Below are 16330 nucleotides of genomic sequence, written 5' to 3' on the forward strand. Positions count from 1 at the left end.
GGACCCTCCTCACCACCCAGACCACGCTCTCTCCTCACCATTGTCATCAGCATCCACCATCAGAGACCCTCACCTCACGCTCTCTCCTCACCATTGTCATCAGCATCCACCATCAGAGACCCTCACCACCCAGACCACGCTCTCTCCTCACTGCTGTCATCAGCATCCAGCATCAGAGACCCCCACCACCCAGACCACGCTCTCTCCTCACTGCTGTCATCAGCAACCAGCATCAGAGACCCTCACCACCCAGACCACGCTCTCTCCTCACTGCTGCCATCAGGTAGATGGTACAGGAGCCTCAGGACTCACACCACACGGTTCAGGAACAGTTACTACCCCTCAACCATCAGGCTCTTGGACAAAAGGGGATGAGTACTCTCATTCTATTTCCACGGCCGATGGTCTCACTTCATGGACTCTTTCTCCTGTAGTTTCACGCTCTCGTTATTTGCACAGTTTGTCATTCATGGATCCTGTTACAGTTGCTGGTACCCATTTTCAGCTGGGTGGACTGGAGCAGTGTGTGGTTAAGTGCCTTGCTCAAGAACACAACACACTGCCTCGGTGTCCTTGACCAATACACCATACACCTTCTTAACCACAGAGTCAACCTGTGCAGCAGCTTAGGACTCGGACCCCAAGATCCCTCTGATCCTCTACACTGACAAGTGTCTTACAATTAATACTATATTGTGCCATCATATTTGACCTACCAAACTGAACCACCTCACACGTGTAAAGGGGGTTTCTTCTTTTTCTTTGTTACTGTGTATGTTAATCAAAATGGCTTCTTTGTTTTGTTAAAAGCAGGAATGCTTCTTTGTTGTGAGAGAGTGCTGGAAGCTTGTTTGGGTTAAAATTTACTGATAATGAGAATTGTATTCCTTTGTAAACCAATTGGGATTAATGTTGTTCTTTCTTCTGAGTCTGTAAGCTATTGTTGGCGGGCTTTTGGGCAGATCGGCGCGAGGGGGTGAGAGAGAGGACGCGATGCTGTAAGCTGGGCGAGGAACGGACCCCAAGCGGGGGTCCGAGGCCAGGAGGTACTCCGAGGAGAGGAGACGAAGATAGATGTGCTTGGTTGACCACTTTGGGAGGTCCTGAGCTGTGAGGCAAGGAGCTCGGAGGGGATCGAATGGTGGCCAGAAGACTTCAGTAATTGAGCTCCAACGGCTGTGCACAAAGTGGTTTGGACTTTGATAAGTTTGGCGCCTTTTCTTTATTTTTTTCTTCATTTATACTGTATCGTTATTAATCACTTAGTTATAGTAACCTTTATAAATTGTACTCATTTAATCGCATATGGTGTACTGTCTGTTTTTGGGCGAGGCGGGGACATCACACAGCATCCACACCAGCTGATTACCCAGTCTGGCGGGGCCGAAGGCTACTCCCCCTAGACGAGAACGAGCTGAGCGAGCCTGAGGCGACCCAGGGGGTTACACTGAGAGGGGAAGAGTTTTTTAGGAATCTGCAAGCTCTTTTACAGTGTTGGAAGCTAAGGAGAAATGTGCAAAATATATCCGATTAAGAGAAGACTAGACATAGTCTTCTAGTCAGAGTAGAAATAGTGAAGAGTGAATCTGCAGCTCACCCTAGGGCAAGGTGTAGCACCTGTTCAGCCCCCAATCAGGGTCACGAGAAGCCATGGGAGCCGGTGGTGGACGGTCGTATGTGCAGCCGGGGCAGATCACAAGTTCCGGTGATGTGACCACTGACACCAGGCAGACAATCTCTGAAGAGTTTTGATAATGGCTAGGATCACCCGTCTGGTCAAGACACTGCCCAGAAGGCGGCAATGGCAAACCACTTCTGCAGAAAGGTCTGCCAACAATGATCACGGTCATGGCAAGACCATGATCGCCCACGTCATACGACAGGACCCATGATGACCGAATAATTTCAAGGTGAGGCGGGGGGGATGTTTAATGGAGATTAGTAGACAATTTGCTTACAGAGAGGCTGGTGGCTGCCTGGAACAGGTTAGCAGGGATGGGGGCAGAGTCAGATACAACAACGGTTTTTACGAGGTCATTAGGCAGACACACGAACGGTAAGGAATGGGGGAATAGTGACCATCTGTAGGCGAAGGGATATTGTGCTGAGCATAAACAAGATGGACTGAAGGGCCACTTCCTGCTTCCTGTTGTAATGAGCCTGTGCAATGACACTCTTGCCGGGGGTACCTTGAGCAGTGTGTGCATGGGGGACGCTTCCCCTGCACTCAGTTCAATCTCACTGACGGTAGACAACAAACTCATCGAAGAACTTAGGGGCAAGATCATTGGCAGCAAACCCTCTGAAGCACTCTTCTGCACAGAATCGTCATATTCCACGCTCGATTCAGGCTCTAGAGAGAGAGGGAAACAACGTGATCAGCAGAATATAACACCGTCCATCTGATTGTTTATAAATGCCAATCTGTTGTACAGAACCACAGAGTGAGCAGCAGGTCCACAAGGCAGCGAGAGATAGTACACAGGCAAATTTGTATTATCCAACACTCCCAGAAAAGAGACAGTACAGAGTGAATCTCCCTCCACACCGTCCCATCACACACTCCCTCCACACCGTCCCATCACATACTCCCGAGGTCAGACACAGAGTGAAACTCCCTCCGCACTGTCCCATCACACACACCCTCTCACAACTGTCCCATCACACACTCCCTCCACACTGTCCCATCACACACTCCCTCCACACTGTCCCATCACACACTCCCGGGGTCAGACACAGAGTGTATCTCCCTCCACACCTTCCCATCACACACTCCCAAGGTCAGACACGGAATGAATCTCCCTCCACACCGTCCCATCACATACTCCCTCCACATCATCCCATCACACACACCCTCTCACAACTGTCCCATCACACACTCCCTCCACACTGTCCCATCACACACTCCCTCCACACCGTCCCATCACACACTCCCTCCACACCGTCCCATCACACACACCCTCTCACAACTGTCCCATCACACACTCCCTCCACACCGTCCCACCACACACTCCCGGGGTCAGACACAGAGTGAATCTCCCTCCACACCGTCCCATCACACTCTCCCGGGGTCAAACACAGAGTGAATCTCCCTCCACACCGTCCCATCACACACTCCCGGGGTCAGACACAGAGAGAAACTCCGTCCACACCATCCCATCACACACTCCCGGGGTCAGACACAGAGTGAATCTCCCTCCACACTGTCCCATCACACACTCCCTACACACCATCCCATCACACACTCCCGGGGTCAGACACAGGGTGAAGCTCCCTCCACACCGTCCCATCACACACTCCCGGGGTCAGACACAGAGTGAATCTCCTTCCACACCGTCCCATCACACACTCCCGGGGTCAGACACAGAGTGAATCTCCCTCCACACCGTCTCATCACACTCTCCCGGGGTCAAACACAGAGTGAAGCTCCCTCCACACCGTCCCATCACACACTCCCGGGGTCAGACACAGAGTGAATCTCCCTCCACACTGTCCCATCACACACTCCCTACACACCATCCCATCACACACTCCCGGGGTCAGACACAGAGTGAAGCTCCCTCCACACCGTCCCATCACACACTCCCGGGGTCAGACACAGAGTGAATCTCCCTCCACACCGTCCCATCACACACTCCCAGGGTCAGACAGAGAGTGAAATTCCCTCCACACCGTCCCATCACGCACTCCCGGGGTCAGACACAGAGAGAATCTCCCTCCACACCGTCCCATCACACACTCCCGGGGTCAGACACAGAGTGAATCTCCCTCCACACTGTCCCATCACACACTCCCTCCACACTGTCCCATCACACACTCCCTACACACCATCCCATCACACACTCCCGGGGTCAGACACAGGGTGAAGCTCCCTCCACACCGTCCCATCACACATTCCCGGGGTCAGACACAGAGTGAATCTCCTTCCACACCGTCCCATCACACACTCCTGGGGTCAGACACAGAGTGAATCTCCCTCCACACCGTCTCATCACACTCTCCCGGGGTCAAACACAGAGTGAAGCTCCCTCCACACCGTCCCATCACACACTCCCGGGGTCAGACACAGAGTGAATCTCCCTCCACACCGTCCCATCACACACTCCCGGGGTCAGACACAGGGTGAAGCTCCCTCCACACCGTCCCATCACACACTCCCGGGGTCAGACACAGAGTGAATCTCCTTCCACACCGTCCCATCACACACTCCTGGGGTCAGACACAGAGTGAATCTCCCTCCACACCGTCTCATCACACTCTCCCGGGGTCAAACACAGAGTGAAGCTCCCTCCACACCGTCCCATCACACACTCCCGGGGTCAGACACAGAGTGAATCTCCCTCCACACCGTCCCATCACACACTCCCAGGGTCAGACAGAGAGTGAAATTCCCTCCACACCGTCCCATCACGCACTCCCGGGGTCAGACACAGAGAGAATCTCCCTCCACACCGTCCCATCACACACTCCCGGGGTCAGACACAGAGTGAATCTCCCTCCACACTGTCCCATCACACACTCCCGGGGTCAGACATAGAGTGAAGCTCCCTCCACACTGTCCCATCACACACTCCCGGGGTCAGAACACAGAGTGAATCTCCCTCCACACTGTCCCATCACACACTCCCGGGGTCAGACACAGAGTGAATCTCCCTCCACACCGTCCCATCACACACTCCCGGGGTCAGACACAGAGTGAATGTCCCTCCACACCGTCCCATCACACACTCCCGGGGTCAGACACAGAGTGAATGTCCCTCCACACCGTCCCATCACACACTCCCGGGGTCAGACACAGAGTGAATCTCCCATCACACCGTCCCATCACACACTCCCGGGGTCAGACACAGGGTGAAGCTCCCTCCACACCGTCCCATCACTCTCTCCCGGGGTCAGACACAGAGTGAATCTCCCTCCACACCGTCCCATCACTCTCTCCCGGGGTCAGACACAGAGTGAATCTCCCTCCACACCGTCCCATCACACACTCCCGGGGTCAGACACAGAGTGAATCTCCCTCCACACCGTCCCATCACACACTCCCGGGGTCAGACACAGAGTGAATCTCCCTCCACACCGTCCCATCACACACTCCCGGGGTCAGACACAGAGTGAATCTCCCTCCACACCGTCCCATCACACACTCCCGGGGTCAGACACAGAGTGAATCTCCCTCCACACCGTCCCATCACACACTCCCGGGGTCAGACACAGAGTGAATCTCCCTCCACACCGTCCCATCACACACTCCACATGCTGGAACATTACAAGTGTGATGTCCGGAGCAGGCAGATGTGCCTCTACACCAGTCCATGATGGGGTAACTCTGTGAGACTGTGAACCCAGCTCTCCTGACCATCATGTTTACCTTTCTCATCCACCTTTGTCTGCAGGACGTCCGGGCTCTCTTGATCCACAGTCTGCAGTGAACTGACAGGGGAATCTTCTGGGGTCAAGCTGACTGTCTGATTATCGCTTGTGATCTGAAATGCAACGAGGTTAACCTTTAGTAGAGTTCATGCTGTTAATTTTGCCTCTTGTCAGTAAGGAGTTTGCAGTTTCACCCAATAACCACATGGGTATCCAAGTTCAAAGTAAATTTATTGCCAACATACATGCTATGTCTGTCACCATATACTACCCTGAGAATTGTCTTGCAGACATTCCGACAAAAATAACTACAATGGAATTTATAAAAAATGATAACTAATAAAGACTGATAAACAACCAACAAAAGAAGACACACCTGCAAATTGTGGTGAGTGTGAAGTTATTCACACCAGTTCAAGAGCTGATGGTTGACGGGTATCCGGGTTTCCAAAGATACATGGGTTAGGGTCCGTAAGACCTGGACGTGCTATGTGTGCACCAGAAGCGTGGTGACACTTACAGGATGCCCCAGCACATCCTCAGACTGTTGATTGTTAACACAAATGACACATTTCACTGGATGCTTTAACCTACTCTAGAAACTGCTTAGAATTTCCCTAGTGCATAGTCTATTTTTTAAGCTCTGTGTACCTATTTGGGAGTCTCTTAAAAAGACCCTATTGTATTAGCCTCTATCACTTTCATCTGCAATGTATTCCACACACCCACACTCTCTGTGTGAAAAACTCACGTCCAACATCTCCCTTGTACCTACTTCCAAAACTATGCCTTTTCCTGTTAGCCATTTCAGCCCTGGGAAAAAGCCTCTGACTATCCACATGATCAATGCCCCTCATCACCTTATACACCTCTATCAGGTCACCTCTCATCCTCCGTCACTCCAAGGAGAAAAGGCCAAGTTCACTCAACCTATTCTCATAAGGCATACTCCCCAATCCAAGCAACATCCTTGTAAATCTCCTCTGCATCCTTTCTATAGTATCCATATCCTTCCTGTAGTGAGGTGACCAGCACTGAATACAATAATAAAGCACATCTTTAAAATATTTTGAGAATTCAGGTGTAAGTGTACACTATAATTAACCCTTAATAGTGTGGATACGCAGATGAGTCCAAATCCACTGCTCCAGGAAAGTGGTTACACAGGTAGACAGGGAGATTAGGAAGGTATATCCGTCAGTGTGACCCTCCTTCAGCACCACCCCTCCCACAGTGTGACCCTCCCTCGGTTCATTACTGAGGCACGGACGGTAATATGGATTCTGGTCACACAGTTTGTTTGTTTTGTGAAGTTTGTTCTGTGCCTGAGGCAAATCCTCTGCAGCTGAGATCTGTGTCACAGGTCAGACTTACAGAATGCTCTTTACTTGTAGATCTTTCCTCTTCTGTACTTGAGTAGATCTCTGAGACGGTGCTGGCCTTCCTCACAGCCAGCAGCAGCGCTCTATCCTGGAAGGGTGCCTGAAAGATCAAGCCAGGCCACGGGTCAGCAAGTCACCAACCGCTTCTCTCTCCGAGGTTGAGTAGCGTACACCTTAACCGTCCAATAACATTCTGCAGTGAGGGCAAAACGGATGGTCTGGCCCGAACCCATGACAGCTCCTCGTTGTGCAGGAAGGCACAGCAGTGTCTGCAGCTTCTCAGGAGATGGAGACATGCAACGTTCCCCACCCCCAATCTAATCAGTTTCTACAGCGGCGCCATCGACTGTCCTCTGGCCGCATCGTTGTGCGGTACGGAGGCTGCGAGGCAGTAAAATCCGCCAAGGAGGTCACCAGGGGTCCCCACCCCCCTCTATTTTTGAGATTTGCCAGGAGCAGTGTAGATGAACCCTTGCTGAGGATCCCTGCTACCCATCCCATAATATCTTTGACCCGCTACTGTCAGGACCTTCATTGCTGCCCAAAACACCAGCGGAGCGGCATAATGGGCTGTTAGTACTACCATCAGGAAGGAGGTACAGGGGCATCAGGGCCAGGACTGCCAGACAGGGTAACAGCTTCATCCCCAGGGGTGAGACTAACGAACACTCTGCCATCACCGAGGTCTTGTCACTAGGACAGGGAGCTGTTTGCCTGTGCTGCACACAACATGCATTTGGAATTACATTCGATTTATGCTAATATTTCAGTTTATGTACTGTGCATAATACATGTTTTGTGGGTGAATCATGGTCCAGAGCAACATTGTTTTGTTTGTTGTATATGTGTACAGTCAGATGACAACAGACTTGAACTTGAAAGCATGACCTATTCAGCCTTGTAGAGAAAGGTTGAATCGGTTTAGAATTTATTCCCTGGAGCGTCAGGGATCAATGGGAGATTTATCAGAGGTATACAACATTATGAAGGGTACAGGTACGATAAACTCAAACACACTTTTTCCACTGGAGTTGGATGAGATTAGAACTCCATGTCAGGGGTGAAAGGTGAAATTTATAAGGGGAACCTCCACAGGTCAGACACAGAGTGGAACTCCCTCCACACTGTCCCATCACACACGCCCGGGGTCAAACAGAGTGAAACTCCCTCCACACTATCCCATCACACACTCCCAGGGTCAGACACAGAGTGAAACTCCCTCCACACTATCCCATCACACACTCCCAGGGTCAGACACAGAGTGAAACTCCCTCCACACCATCCCATCACACACTCCCGGGGTCAGACACAGAGTGAAACTCCCTCCACACTATCCCATCACACACTCCCAGGGTCAGACACAGAGTGAAACTCCCTCCACACTATCCCATCACACACTCCCAGGGTCAGACACAGAGTGAAACTCCCTCCACACCATCCCATCACACACTCCCGGGGTCAGACACAGAGTGAAACTCCCTCCACACTGTCCCATCACACACTCCCGGGGTCAGACACAGAGCGAAGCTCCCTCCACACTGTCCCATCACACACTCCCGGGGTCAGACACAGAGTGAAGCTCCCTCCACACCGTCCCATCACACACTCCCGGGGTCAGACACAGAGTGAATCTCCCTCCACACCATCCCATCACACACTCCCGGGTTCAGACACAGAGTGAAGCTCCCTCCACACCGTCCCATCACACACTCCCAGGGTCAGACACAGAGTGAATCTCCCTCCACACTGTCCCATCACACACGCCCGTGGTCAGACACAGAGTGAATCTCCCTCAGTACCACCCTCCCACAGTATAACTCTCCCTCAGTACCACCCCTCCCATAATGACCCTCCCTCGGTACCACCCTCCCGCAGTGTGACCCTCCCGCAGTACCACCACCCCCCACAGTGTGACCTTCCCTCGGTACCACCCCTCCCACAGTGTGACCCTCCTTCAGCACCACCCCTCCCACAGTGTGACCCTCCCTCGGTTCATTACTGAGGCACGGACGGTAATATGGATTCTGGTCACACAGTTTGTTTGTTTTGTGAAGTTTGTTCTGTGCCTGAGGCAAATCCTCTGCAGCTGAGATCTGTGTCACAGGTCAGACTTACAGAATGCTCTTTACTTGTAGATCTTTCCTCTTCTGTACTTGAGTAGATCTCTGAGACGGTGCTGGCCTTCCTCACAGCCAGCAGCGGCGCTCTATCCTGGAAGGGTGCCTGAAAGATCAAGCCAGGCCACGGGTCAGCAAGTCACCAACCGCTTCTCTCTCCGAGGTTGAGTAGCGTACACCTTAACCGTCCAATAACATTCTGCAGTGAGGGCAAAACGGATGGTCTGGCCCGAACCCATGACAGCTCCTCGTTGTGCAGGAAGGCACAGCAGTGTCTGCAGCTTCTCAGGAGATGGAGACATGCAACGTTCCCCACCCCCAATCTAATCAGTTTCTACAGCGGCGCCATCGACTGTCCTCTGGCCGCATCGTTGTGCGGTACGGAGGCTGCGAGGCAGTAAAATCCGCCAAGGAGGTCACCAGGGGTCCCCACCCCCCTCTATTTTTGACATTTGCCAGGAGCAGTGTAGATGAACCCTTGCTGAGGATCCCTGCTACCCATCCCATAATATCTTTGACCCGCTACTGTCAGGACCTTCATTGCTGCCCAAAACACCAGCGGAGCGGCATAATGGGCTGTTAGTACTACCATCAGGAAGGAGGTACAGGGGCATCAGGGCCAGGACTGCCAGACAGGGTAACAGCTTCATCCCCAGGGGTGAGACTAACGAACACTCTGCCATCACCGAGGTCTTGTCACTAGGACAGGGAGCTGTTTGCCTGTGCTGCACACAACATGCATTTGGAATTACATTCGATTTATGCTAATATTTCAGTTTATGTACTGTGCATAATACATGTTTTGTGGGTGAATCATGGTCCAGAGCAACATTGTTTTGTTTGTTGTATATGTGTACAGTCAGATGACAACAGACTTGAACTTGAAAGCATGACCTATTCAGCCTTGTAGAGAAAGGTTGAATCGGTTTAGACTTTATTCCCTGGAGCGTCAGGGATCAATGGGAGATTTATCAGAGGTATACAACATTATGAAGGGTACAGGTACGATAAACTCAAACACACTTTTTCCACTGGAGTTGGATGAGATTAGAACTCCATGTCAGGGGTGAAAGGTGAAATTTATAAGGGGAACCTCCACAGGTCAGACACAGAGTGAAACTCCCTCCACACTGTCCCATCACACACGCCCGGGGTCAAACAGAGAGTGCAACTCCCTCCACACTGTCCCATCACATACTCCGGGGTCAGACACAGAGTCAATCTCCCTCCACACCATCCCATCACACACTCCCGGGGTCAGACAGAGTGAATCTTCCTCTACACCGTCCCATCACACACTCCTGGGGTCAGACACAGAGTGAATCTCCTTCCACACTGTCCCATCACACACTCCCGGGGTCAGACACAGAGCGAAGCTCCCTCCACACCGTCCCATCACAAACTCCCGGGGTCAGACACAGAGTGAATCTCCTTCCACACTGTCCCATCACACACTCCCGGGGTCAGACATTGAGTGAATCTCCCTCCACACCGTCCCATCATACACTCCCGGGGTCAGACACAGAGTGAAACTCCCTCCACACCGTCCCATCATACACTCCCAGGGTCAGACACAGAGTGAAACTCCCTCCACACCGTCCCATCACACACTCCCGGGGTCAGACAGAGAGAGAATCTCCCTCCACACTGTCCCATCACACACTCCCGGAGTCAGACACAGAGCGAAGCTCCCTCCACACTGTACCATCACACTCCCCAGTGGAGGGGTATCGTGTGTTAGCAACTGCATATCGCTTCATCGCACACTTCAAGCAGATGTTCTGAGGCGAGACCCGCCTCGTCCCTCCCTCAGTGTCATTTATGTAAGTAAACTCTCCGTCCTCTGTCAGGGGAGAAAGGTGAAATTTATAAGGGGAACCTCCACAGGTCAGACACAGAGTGAATCTCCCTCCACACCATCCCATCACACACTCCTGGGGTCAGACACAGAGTGAATCTCCCTCCACACCATCCCATCACACACTCCTGGGGTCAGGCACAGAGTGAAATTCCCTCCACACTGTCCCATCACACACTCCCGGGGTCAGTCACAGAGTGAAGCTCCCTCCACACTGTCCCGTCACACACTCCCGGGGTCAGACACAGAGTGAAACTCCCTCCACACCGTCCCATCACACACTCCCGGGGTCAGACACAGAGTGAAACTCCCTCCACACCGTCCCATCACACAATCCCGGGATCAGACACAGAGCGAAACTCCCTCCACACCGTCCCATCACACAATCCCGGGATCAGACACAGAGCGAAACTCCCTCCACACCATCAAATCACACACTCCCGGGGTCAGACACAGAGTGAATCTCCCTCCACACCGTCCCATCACACACTCCCGGGGTCAGACACAGAGTGAAACTCCCTCCACACCGTCCCATCACACATTCCCGGGGTCAGACACAGAGTGAATCTCCCTCCACACGGTCCCATCACACACTCCCGGGGTCAGACACAGAGTGAATCTCCCTCCACACTGTCCCATCTCACAATCCCGGGATCAGACACAGAGCGAAACTCCCTCCACACCTTCCCATCACATACTCCCTCCACACCGTCCCATCACACACTCCCGGGGTCAGACACAGAGCGAAACTCCCTCCACACCTTCCCATCACATACTCCCTCCACACCGTCCCATCACACACTCCCGGGGTCAGACACAGAGCGAAACTCCCTCCACACGGTCCCATCACACACTCCCGGGGCCAGACACAGAGTGAATCTCCCTCCACACCATCCCATCACACACTCCCGGGGTCAGTCACAGAGTGAAGCTCCCTCCACACTGTCCCATCACACACTCCCGGGGTCAGACACAGAGCGAAACTCCCTCCACACCTTCCCATCACACACTCCCGGGGTCAGACACAGAGTGAATCTCCCTCCACACCATCCCATCACACACTCCCGGGGTCAGACACAGAGCGAAACTCCCTCCACACTTTCCCATCACACACTCCCGGGGTCAGACACAGAGTGAATCTCCCTCCACACCGTCCCATCACACACTCCCGGGGTCAGACACAGAGTGAATCTCCCTCCACACCGTCCATCACACACTCCCGGGGTCAGACACAGAGAGAATCTCCCTCCACACCATCCCATCACACTCTCCCGAGGTCAGACACAAAGAGAATCTCCCTCCACACCATCCCATCACACTCTCCCGAGGTCAGACACAAAGCGAATCTCCCTCCACACTGTCCCATCACACCCTCCCGGGGTCAGACAGAGTGAATCTTCATCTACACCGTCCCATCACACACTCCCGGGGTCAGACACAGAGTGAAGCTCCCTCCACACCGTCCCATCACACACTCCCCAGTGGAGGGGTATCGTGTGTTAACGACTGCATATCGCTTCATCGCACACTTCAAGCAGATGATCTGAGGCGAGACCCGCCTCGTCCCTCCCTCAGTGTCATTTATGTAAGTAAACTCTCCGTCCTTTGTGCGACTCCTGCCACAATGATGGACTCTTTTCTGTGGGCTGGCATTAATTTGTGAAACATATTCCCAGCTTGCCACAGAACTGAGAATGAACAGTCTTAGTATCCGTGGTTTTAGAGGCTGATGGATAAACTATAAAGTCTCGGGGCATTGCAACGTACCAGATAGGAATCCATGTCCAACTGAACCTCTGTCTCCTGTTGATCAACCTGCACGTCGTCATATTTAATGTTTGGGTCCTCGTAAATATCTGATTCTGGAGCTGAAGGAACAGGTAGGGAACAGGTCAGTGGTCACTGGAGCCTCTCTGACTTTATCCATACTCCAAAGATAAAGACGAGCTCCAGCATTTTGATGTGATATTCTGTATTTTCCAGCATCTGCTTGTGTAAAAATTAGCTTCATTTGTCATATGCGCATGGAATCGTATCAGGAAATGTGTCATCTGCACTAAAGACCAACACAGTCTGAAGAAGTGCCGCGGGGGACAGCCCACAAGTGTCACCACACTTCCAGCACCAACACAGCATTCCTAACCCTTACGCCTTTGGACTGTGGGAGGAAGCCAGAGCGCCCAGAGGAAACCAGCATGGTCACGGGGAGAACGTGCAAACCCCTACGGACAGCAGTGGGAATTCATTTACTTATTTGTTGTCCTTCGAGCCACACTGCCCAGCAACCCCTACTTAACCCTCATCTAATCACGGGACAGTTTACGATGGCGATTTATCCTACCAACTGGTATGTCTCTGGACTGTGGGAGGAAACTGGAGCACCCAGAGGAAACCCACATGGACACAGGGAGAAAATACAAACACCTTACAGGCAGCAGCTGGAAGTGAACCCCTTCAATGATTGCTGGCACTATAAAGCGTTGTGCTGACGTACTGTCCTCCAGACCAGATCCAACACCAGGAATCTGCGTCTGAGAGGAATATTTACTTCCTCCTGGTCCTTCCTGCTTCACTCAACACTTCAAAATTCTCCGTTGAGATTCCTGTGCACCCCATCTCGTCTCTTACAGCAGAGACTCTCCCTAATGGATAGAAGGACACTTGCTGAGGTGGGAGGTAGGGTGAGGTTCAAATCGAGAAACCTACAGCAGAAGCTCACCACTAATAAATCCAGCTGGAAAATCAGACAGAATGTCATCCCTGGGGTGAGGAGAAGAGGGAACCTTGTGGAACAACCTTCACAGACAGTTGAATAAGACCAAGAAAGTTAGCCCAGATGGAACATGGACAGGTGAATGCAGCCTTCCAGTGACAGTAATCCTCAGACGTGCCGAAGCCCATGGCATCTCCAGTGGTAACCATGATGATTGGGTGATCAACATTATTGATGTGGACAGTAGTGAGGCCTTTGTCAAAGTCCCTCAAATTTCAAGGAAATTATAATGTCAAAGTATGTGCAGTATATGTCACCATATTCACCCAGAGATTCATTTTTTGCAGGCATTCACTGTAGAACAAAGAAATACAATAGAATCATGAAAAACTACACACAGAGACTGACAACCAACCAATGAGAAAAAGACAAGCCGTACAAATACAAATAAAATAAATAGATAGATAACAAGAATGTGAGCTATAAAGAGTCCTTGAGAAACACCAATGCCCATGAACAAAAAATCCTACTAAGAGTAGTGGACACAGTCCAGTCCATCACGGGTAAATCCCTCCCCACCAATGAGATCACCTGCATGGAGCATTGTCATTGGAAAGCAGCGTCCATCATCGAGAACCCCACCATCCTGGCCATGCTCTCTTCTTGCTGCTGCCATCGGGAAGGAGGGACAGGAGTCTCAGGACTCCCACAACCAGGTTCAGGAACAATCACTACCCCTCAACCATCAGACTCCTGAACCAGAGATAATAACTTCACTCACCCCTTCGCTGAACTGTTACCACAAGCTATGGACTCACTTTCAAGGACTCTTTGTCTCAGATTCTCGATATTTATTGCTTATTTATTCATTATTATTTCATTCTTTTCCATTTGTATTTGCACAGTTTGTTGTCTTTTGCACACTGGTTGTTTGTCCATCTTGTTGGGAGTAGTCTTTCATTGATTCCATTATGTTTCTTTGACTTACTGTGAATGCCCACAAGAAAATAAATCTCAGACTGAATATGCTGTTGTATATGTAGCTTGATAATAAACTTTGAACTTTGAAAGTGCATCTGTAGGTTGTGGAATTGTGGTGAGTGCAGTTACCCACTGTGCTTCAGGAGCCTGATGGGCGAGGGGCAATAACTGTTCCTGAACCTGGTGGTGTGGGACTGAAGCTCCTGTACCTCCTGCCCAATGGCAGCAGCGAGGAGAGATCCTGACCTGGATGGTGGGTCTGGGTGACAGATGCTGCTTTCCTGTGACAGCAGGGAAGGGCTCTACCTGGAAATGTGGAGACTTGGCAGCAGAGGTTCACCAGGAAAGCTGCCTGGATTTGAGAGTGTGTGCTACACGGAGAGCTTTAAAGTGATATGAGCCAAACACAGGCAAATGGGACCAGCTTAGTTAGGCACAGATGAGCTGAGCCAAAGGATCTGTTTCCACACTGCAGAGCTCTATGAACCACGTCTTTTGGACTCGTGCACCCACACTAGAAGTTTGGAGGGATGGAGATACATCTCTCTACCAATGGAGGTGTGAGGTGCTTCTTCCCTCCGCTCACCTGCAGGTCACCCTTGGGTGCTCAGTCCCCGATCAGGGTCACGTGAAACCATGGAAGCAGGTGGTGGATGGTCATATGAGCAGCCGGTGCAGATCACAAGTCCTGCAGACAATCTCTGAAGGGTATTGATAATGGCTGGGGTCACCCATCTTGTAAAGACACTGCCCAGAAGAAGACATTGGCAAACCACTTCTGTAGAAGGATTTCCCAAGAGCAATCATTGTCATGGAAAGACCATGATCACCCACATCCTACAACATGGCACGAATGAACCCATATCAACCCTTCACCCCAGCCACCACTATCTGCATTGCTCTGAATGTGCGAGTGATGAAGGACATCCTGGGATGCTGTGGTTGGATGTCCCTGAGAGGAGGAGTCACGAAGGCCAGTTACGTTGTAGTTTTACCATTCGTGTTTTTTGTTCTGCTGAACATTGTGGACATGCTATACGGGTGCTGGAATGTGTGGCGACACTTGCGGGCTGCCCCCAGCACATCCTTAGGATATGTTAGTTGTTAACACACATGACACAATTTGTGGTGAACTATGTGCCTGTCTGGACACTCTCCCCACTGACTGCTCCTGTGGCTCCTCCCACAGGCCCCTGTATAAAGGCGATCGAGGCCTGAGCCCGGCCTCTCAGTCTCCAGGATGTAGTATGGTGGTCACTCACTGTTTGTTCCTTCTTCCAGTCAATAAAAGCCGATATCTCACCTTACGTCTCAAAGTGAGTTATTGATGGTGCATCACACTTCAACGTATATTTCAACGTACACATGATAAATAACTCTGAATCTGAATCTTTTTCTGTAGCCAGTTCCAGGTCTCATCTCCCCCACCCCTTTCTCTACACCACAGTTCATCAATCAAGCCTTCCTACAGTATGGCTACACCCTCCGGTCTGTTGACGAGATGCTACACACCTTTAGATGAAATGACGGATGTGGTCTCTGTGAGGTCAGGAAGCATCTTCTGGTGAGGGATGAGGAAGAGGTGGTTCTTGAAGCCCATCAGTATATCGGCCTGGTTGTTCAGGAAGATGGCGTAGGTAAGCGTGTGATCCAGGACAACCTCAGTCAGCAGATACCCTTGAACATCCCAGATCTTCAGCACCTCCTCTCCACTGCAACATCAACCGGGGACAGCCCGGGTTAACACAGCAACAGCAAAAGCACTGGAGTCTGTTCCCCCCACCAACACTCATCAGTTCAACAAGCAGCGAGCATTGCTAACATCAGACTTGGATCGCTACTCAATATTCGTAACTTTATATCTGAAAATTAATGTAGAAATGTTTGACCAGCTGTAAAAGGTTGAGTA

General features: G+C 51.4%; 1 protein-coding gene across 1 annotated transcript in view; it reads right to left on the reverse strand.

Moving 5' to 3' along the window:
* LOC132378136 (uncharacterized) overlaps positions 1-16330 on the reverse strand; it is a 56296-nt gene that overhangs the window by 25523 nt on the left and 14443 nt on the right. The window contains exons 6-11 of the mRNA XM_059944873.1: positions 15934-16133; positions 12495-12595; positions 8868-8975; positions 6745-6852; positions 5369-5483; positions 2190-2353 (exon numbers count right to left, since the gene is read on the reverse strand). Coding sequence (XP_059800856.1) covers positions 2190-2353; positions 5369-5483; positions 6745-6852; positions 8868-8975; positions 12495-12595; positions 15934-16133 — 796 coding nt within the window. The remainder of the gene's footprint in view (positions 1-2189; positions 2354-5368; positions 5484-6744; positions 6853-8867; positions 8976-12494; positions 12596-15933; positions 16134-16330) is intronic.

The sequence above is a fragment of the Hypanus sabinus genome, chromosome 19 (genome assembly GCF_030144855.1).
Source record: "Hypanus sabinus isolate sHypSab1 chromosome 19, sHypSab1.hap1, whole genome shotgun sequence".
Lineage (NCBI taxonomy): Eukaryota > Metazoa > Chordata > Chondrichthyes > Myliobatiformes > Dasyatidae > Hypanus > Hypanus sabinus.